This window comes from Cavia porcellus, unplaced genomic scaffold, assembly GCF_034190915.1.
Source record: "Cavia porcellus strain 051 isolate PalLab524CR breed Dunkin Hartley unplaced genomic scaffold, mCavPor4.1 scaffold_11, whole genome shotgun sequence".
NCBI classification, from domain to species: Eukaryota; Metazoa; Chordata; class Mammalia; order Rodentia; family Caviidae; genus Cavia; species Cavia porcellus.
The window spans coordinates 60,455,573-60,463,059 of NW_026947494.1; the positions used below are offsets into that span (position 1 = coordinate 60,455,573).

At 51.6% G+C, this 7,487-nt stretch overlaps 1 protein-coding gene across 1 annotated transcript; it reads right to left on the minus strand.

Moving 5' to 3' along the window:
- Positions 1-4,220: 4,220 nt before the first annotated feature.
- On the minus strand, positions 4,221-6,686 carry Foxd1 (forkhead box D1). The gene has a single exon (XM_063258336.1). It carries the CDS (start codon positions 6,317-6,319, stop codon positions 4,925-4,927), a length of 1,395 nt encoding a protein of 464 aa, XP_063114406.1. The 5' UTR covers positions 6,320-6,686; the 3' UTR covers positions 4,221-4,924.
- Between the last annotated feature and the right edge of the window lie 801 nt (positions 6,687-7,487).

Genomic DNA, 7,487 nt, shown 5'->3' on the forward strand with positions numbered 1-7,487 from the left:
CCTGTGTTCCTTTGTGGAAAGCTGTTGGGATGCCTCTGTATATATATATATATATATATATATATATATATATATATCCCCAGTCACTTAATTTTTTTAATTCTTGAAAGTCAGAGCAGCTCAAACTGTTTTTTTTAATTCAAAATGATTACCATCATGACTAGAAAAAGTATAAAAGTGAGTAAACTGCATTTCCTTCGTAGCCATCCTATCACACCTGAAGGCCTTGGGACTCATAAGGGACGGATGATAAACATCAGTTGCTTTTCTTTGTGCGTTTTGCTTGTTACTGACTAGTATTTCCCTGGTAAAGAAACTGGAGGAATGAACCAGGAAGTTTCCTGTACACCAGAAGGGTCAACAATAAAAACAAAGGAGCCCAAGCTGTTCACATCAAGAGAAACATGTGATTAGAGAGATATGACATGCAAAGAAATTATCTGAAAAGTGAAGTCAGTTGGGAAAGGATAAGCCCCAAAGAGCCCTGAGCAGCTGGTCATGATCAGATTCTCCATCTTTCTGTCAAATGTAATCGTATCCCGAGTTGGCAGGATATTTATTGCTAAAGTCGAAGGGCCAGATTTTACACTAAACATATTTACACATTTATATTCGTGGCCCAATAAACACACCACATTTCACTGGCCGTGACATCAAACACATTTACCAACGAAAAACATATGTGTAATTACAAAATCATAGGAGAAAGGGGAGGCAATGGCAGCTGATGGGCAGTGTGTGTGCCTGTGTCTGGATGTGGGACCTGGCTGCACTACCAGGAAGCTGCAGAGACCAGAATGGAAGCGGACAATGCCCTGGCCACTGCACTCTGCCCTGTCCAGTCTTGAAGTAGATGGGGGATCCCAACCAGATGCAGACTGACCCACCCCTGGAGAAGCCCTGTGAGACTAGGGGTATTTCTGGGCAGATTTCTGATTTGGGTTGAGTCTGTTACTGCTATGACCTTTAAGTAGCTCCAAATGACTTTCTCAATCAGTAATAAAAACAGCTGTGAGCAGAAAGGATAGGCAGCAGACAATTTTAAAAATCATATAGCTAGAGTCCTTGAATTTTGGCTTTGGGCAGTAGAATCAGATCCCTACCTATCAACAGCAGTTGTAATAATGCCCTTAGCTGCTCCAAGCTTGGTCCTTCATCAAATGAGGAAATCAGAGCCACTGGAGCCAGAGAAGAAGAAACAAAATAGTGGCTTCAGACAGCCTTTAATAAATGACACAGGCTGGTAGTCCATCAAAATAATCACCTTCCATCAGAATGACCACCTCCCCCAGCTCTCTCAGAGGACAGACCACAGGAAGAAATGGTGGGTTTATAAAAAAGAAAAAAACCTGTGAAGGGCAGAGGCCTTTTCCTGAGAATGGATACTACATTCACGGTGAGAGTTTAGATAATACATATATTCGAAATTCCAATTCCCTCAACAGAAAGTTAGGGCAGGAAGGAGGCAGTGCGTGGAAGACCGAGCAGCAGAGATAATTAAACATACAGATGCTTCAGCAAGTAAGAAATGGAAAAGCCCTCACGATTTCTTCCCTGCAGCTCTTCAGTTTCTTTCTTTTCTTTTTCTTTTAGAAGGAGAAAACTGGTTCTTAAATAAATGTGTAGGATGGAGATGCTGAGCAGAAGCAATAGCTTATTTTAAAGAAATAAAATAATTACCCAACAGAGAAAAAAGAAATCAACCAAGAAACAGTCTAGGGTCATGACACCATGTGTGGTACAAGGAGCAATTCAGTCCATAAGGGCTTCATTACCCCCGCAATAGATAACATTTGGCTGGATCGAGCTGCGGACCTGAATGGAGAGGCCCCTTTTTGTGTGGTCCTTCTCCCTGAGCCGCCTGAACCATTAGCCCCAATATACCCCTCTCCCTATTAACTGCAATTCCCTCCCGACTGTGCTACGGTCATTTGTCTGGAAGCTCTACGGGGGCGTTTGATGGGTAGAGAAACAAGAAGAAGGGGAGAAAAGCGTCGGGTTAATGAGTTGTAGCAAATCCACACTTTGTAGTTGGGAGGAGGAGAGCTGGTGGCCAATGTTTGTCCAACTGGTTTATTTTTCGAGACCCAGCCTATTGAGATAGGCTTGTTCAAGCAGGCTTCTTCCCTCCAAACACACAAACATCCCTCTGTTTGCCTTCAAAGAAAAGGGGACCAGCGCTAGATTTGCATGCGAATGAGGAGCCCGGGGAGGAGACGTCCTTGCCCATCAAAGGCCCTGGTAGCCCACGGCCCGGCGGCCTTTGTTCCAGCACCTGCTTGCCTGCTTGGCCTGCCCGGCGCGCTGGCGCTGCAGTCCACGGCCGGCCCCTGGCCCACGCCTCTAACCAGCGCCTGCTGCACTTACCCAGCGTCCCTGTCCTCAGCGGGCCCGGAGGGTCAGCAAGGCGGGCGGAACCCCAGATTCCTCTGGGCGCGCACTCCAGGGGAGGCAACACGTACAAAGGAGGCGGCTCGGGTTTTTCTCCTAGGCCAATGTCTCAGGCCGCGCCCACCGGCTCGGAAACACTTTTGCGGCCTCCAGTCGGGGGCAAGGGAGCGGGAGCTTGAGTAGCAGCGCCGTCTCTAGTCCCTGAAGCACACTGACATTTGGGGGGGGGGGCGAGGGTGGAGCTCTTCCCAGCACATTTTAAAGATCCAGGGGCCAAGAAAGGGCTTAGTCGGGATTTCCTCCCTGCTTTCGTGCATTCATATATCATGCAATTTTAAAAAATAATTTTGTTCTTGGATAACTTCGTAATTGCTCTCAGATCTAAACTTCAGTTCTGGGCGTCGTAGCTGGCCCAAAGGAGCACACGCCTGCTTCGTCTCTGCACCCCGGCACGAGATTCTTAGGTTCTCGGTCCGATGATGTCTCCTTTCTCAGCAGGGCTGGAGTACAAGGAACTCTTGCATATAAGATTTTGGTCTAACAGCATTTCAGTTTGTAGCTGTATATTTTGTGATAAGTTTGAGGATGTATTTACTCTAACCTCTTTTTAACTTTTTCCAAACATCTCAGGAAAAAAAAAAAAAAAAAAAAAGAACTTCATTTGGAGGCAGAGCCAGTGTTTCCTTTCCTGGACTAGCACAGGTTTGGGGTGCAGCTCAGCTGAGGAGCTCTTGCCTCCAGAGCATCAAGCCCTGGCTCCCACCTCCAGGACCAAGGGGGTCAAAGAGTAAATATCACTGCAAACTAGCTGCCTACAATGCACACTTCTCTGATGTGATAACTTAAGCAAATCTTCAGATATACACCTACTCAGACATGTTAAAGAAACTGAATAAACAGATTTTATCTCCACTGCAAGCCATGATACTAGACATTCAAATTATGTATTGCCTATTCTTGGTTTTAAAGCCCCAATAACACCATAGTTTTAAAAAAAAAAAACCTCGCATTTTTTCCAAGAACTAAAAATTGCATGACTTAATAAGCACTTAATGAAAGGCTTAAAGTTTGAAAAAGACATACACTACTCAGACTGTATAAATACAAGTAGTTCCATGAACACCTCGTGCATTAATTCTTTAAACATGTACTATCCTGAAGTTGATGCTTCCTCTTATTCTTACATTGCTTAAGCTACATTTTCAGTATGTTTGCTCCTTAAGGTAAAACCCCTTTATGCAACCACTGGAATCTCTTTCAGCTCAAAAATAATAACTTTAAACACCACTAGAACTTAAGATACAACTTACTTTTTATATGCAAATAGCTATTTAGAACTTTAAAACTTTTACATTGATGACTGTCTCTATTATTTTTTATTAAGTCTCTAAACTATTACTGCCTCTTGTGTTGCTTCCACTTATGATGATGTTATATTGCAGTATTTTTGCTGATACACAAAACATTGTGCTGGAAGGTTAAAGAAGTGAGAATTTCAAAAATAAATCTTACAATTCTCACAAAATCACTGTAGAGTAATCGTGGCTTAAATTTTAATACCTCAAAAATCTTTAAGAATAGAGCCAGATTTGGAAATGTCTATTAAAGTAACTTATCTGTAGTCAGTTAAAAATACTTTCTGATCGCCTGCAATGGCTTTGACTTGTTTAAATTAAAAAGTTTACATTCAAAACCATGGCGTGTTCTCTTTGAAAATAATATAAATAAGCCTGTCCTGCATTGGGCTCCTACTTACACCACATAAACCCTTTTTCTAAACAGAAAAGAAAAACTAAGGAGGGGCAACTGAAGCCAATTATCTTGGTGGCTTTTCTTTGAAAATTAAGTATTTTATTTCTGAAAAAGTGTAAAAATTTTACATTAGAATAGTACAATAATAATTGCCAGTAAAATTTACAATACTCCTTGTAAAGAATATGCAGTTAAGTACAAAATAAAAACTTCCCATGTCTATTATGATACAAAACACAGGTTAAAATAAGAAATGGTAACTTCGACTTGTTTCTTCTGTAAACATGTTAATTTTTTTCTCCTTTTTATGAAAAAGCGCACCATACAAGTGTCCTCGGATAAAAGTCGATCTTTGAGACCCTTACTTTTTTGTGTTGTTCTTCACTGGAACGTTATTTTTTTTTTTAAACGCCTGGACCTGAGAATTTCTACACCTCAAAAGGCTTCGGATTTTTTTTTTTTTTTTCCGGTTTGCCAAAAGTCAAGGAAGCCTCCAGTGCCCAGACTGGGAGGATCCCCACCAGCACCCTCTTCCTCCTCCCGGGTCGGGCTGCAGCATAGGGCGAGTTTGCATAAATAGAGGGGCCCGCTGAGCCGAGGCGCGGAGCCCTGGCCGAACAGTCTTCTCCGCGAGTCCGCAGCGGCGACAGTAGGCGCGCGAGGCTGGGAGGCCTCGGAGGAGCGCACCGACTACCAAACCGCCCAAGCCAGAGAACCAAACCAAAACCGGAAAAGCGGCCGGGAGTCCTACCTTCTTCTCAAGCGCGCTACCTGAGCGCTCTTAACAATTGGAAATCCTAGCAGTAAAGTTCTCCACGCTCGACAGGGCCGTCCCCGGGTGCAGCGTCCCCAAGGCAGCTGAGGAGGACACGGAGGAGGCGGCGGCCGCGGCGGCGACCACCAGGGAGCGCGTGAGCGCGGCAGCCGGGCCCACAGCCGCCTGCGCTGCGCAACCGCCGGACGCTGCAACAGGCGCGGACCCGGGCACGGGGGGCGCCGCCGCCGGCGAGGGCGAGGGCGAGGCCTGCGCGGCGGCCTGCACGGCGGCGGCCTGCGCGGCGGCGGCGGCGGGCCCCAGGCTGCCCCCGATGATGCTCTCGATGGAGAAGGGCGAGCGTGCTAGCGCCGCGGAACCCAGTCCGCCCGCCTTGGCCTGCAGCGGGCCCGGCAGAGCGGAGCGCAGCGGGTGTGACCGGTACCCGAAGGCGGTCCGGGCCAGCTCGGCGGCCGCGCCGTGTGGCGGCGGGGGCGGCGGCGGCGAGTGCGCGTGGAAGGCGGCGGCGGCAGCGGCGGCGGCGAAAAGCGCCGAGGGCGGCGCGTAGGGCGGCAGCTGCAGGCCGTAGCCGCAGCCATAGGGGCCGCAGCCGTAGGCGGCGTGCGGGGGCGGCGCGGGCGGGAAGAGCGTGGCGGCCGGGTCTGCGGCGCCCCCCGCGGCTCCCGCGCCGCGCAGCAGCAGCGACTCGGCGGCCGCGGCATTGGGCGGGAGCAGCGGCTGCCGCTTGAAGCGCTTCCTTCGGCGCAGGAAGCTGCCGTTGTCGAACATGTCGGCGGACTCGGGGTCCAGCGTCCAGTAGTTGCCCTTGCCTGGGTTGCCCGGCTCGCGGGGGATCTTGACGAAGCAGTCGTTGAGCGAGAGGTTGTGGCGGATGCTGTTCTGCCAGGCGGGGAACTTCTCGCGGTAGTAGGGGAAGCGGCCGCTGATGAACTCGCAGATCTCGCTCAGCGTCAGGCGCTTCTTGGGGCTCTGCAGGATGGCCATGGTGATGAGCGCGATGTACGAGTACGGCGGCTTCACCAGCGGGTTCTTGGCGCCGCCGCCCGCACCCGTGCTGGCCCCTGCGCCCGCAGCCGCGCTGCCGCCGCCCCCGCCGCCCGAGGTCGCCCCGGCTGGGGGTGCCGGGCCTGGGGGCGCCGGGGAGCCGCCCGCCCGCGGGGCCAGCAGAATGTCATCATCGTCGTCCTCCTCTTCCAGGTCTTCGAGCTCGTCCTCTCCAGCATACGAGCGCCGCCGCCGCCGCCGCCGTCGCCGAGGTGCGGGGACCGCCAGCCGGGGCCCGCCGCCGCCCTCTTCGTCGTCCTCCTCCTCGTCGTCGTCGTCCTCGCCCTCCCCCACCACGTCGATGTCTGTTTCCTCGGCGAGGCCGGAGGCATCGGACATCTCCGCGCTCAGGGTCATAGCTGTGGCGCGGCGGCGGTGGTGGGGCGGCGCATAGGGGCGCCGGAGTCCGGGTTCCCGCGGCCGCCGGGCCGGGGTCCTGGGCAGCGGGCCTGGCCCGGGGGCGCCACGCTGGGGGCGGCAGGGTCCTGCGCAGCGACTTCGCAACTCTGGCGCCGCCGCAGCAGGAGCCGCGCTGTGTATGCGCGCCCTGCGCCCCGCGTTCCCCTGGCGGACGCGCAGGACTTGGCTGCCCCGCTGCGGGTCCGCTAAGGAGGGGTGGCTGCGCCCCCGCGCAAGTCGGAAAGCCAGGCGCCCCGGAGGGCGCGGGACGCGTAAGAGTCTGGGAAGGGAGCGCGGCGAAGCCGGGGCTGAGTCCAGAAGAGGGCGGGCCTTTCCCCAGCTTATAGCAGAAGGGGGCCTGTCACATGGTGCGCACGTCAGCGCGCGGCCGGGGGAAGGGAAAGGAAGCCGAGGAAATCGGCTTTGCTCCGGAGAGAAAGTTCACCCGCAGGAGGGACCACGGCTGGAAGATCGCACCTCACCATTAGCGCCTGAAGGGCGGGCTGCCCGTGGTGACCTGTAAAGCGTTTTAGGGTTCCAGGCCAGCGTCTCCCCAGTGAGCTTCCAGCCCTTAATGCAGAAGCCCTTCGCGGGCACCGAGAGTTCGCCCGCTCACCTGCCCGTAGGAGCAGCCCCGCTGGGAGAAAACCACCTGTCCTCCGAGGTGGCCCGGGAGGTTCGGGGTCTGATAGGTGTCCTTGCTTCTCTGTGTTTGGCGAACGACCTCTCCCCCCCTAACAATCTGATGAGGGAGCTCCCTGCCCCCAGTTTAAACACCATGATTGTTTATTGACCCTTTAACCTGCTCCCTTCGCTAAGACGTTTGTTTTCCACCATCTGTTAATAAACGTGCTGTTAGGCTTTCGTTTTTTGATCTTTTATCTGCCATTGAATGCCGTAGAGATTTGACAGCTAAGCTTCGCCACATTGATGACAGGATCCCACAAATTCCACAACTGTTAGTTTATTTCCATAAAGAAATTATTGATGAAAAAAAATTTAAATTTAGTAACAACTCACTCTCTCACACAAAAATAGCATCTAGGAAACTAAAAAATTTGGCTTTCATGTCGGGGAAGGGACTATAATTCTCAATAAAGGGAACATTTTAAGCATTTCACAGTAT

Excerpts from the sequence above, each read along its gene's own strand:
- Foxd1 (XM_063258336.1), bottom strand. The coding sequence starts at position 6,319 with ATGACCCTGAGCGCGGAGATGTCCGATGCCTCCGGCCTCGCCGAGGAA.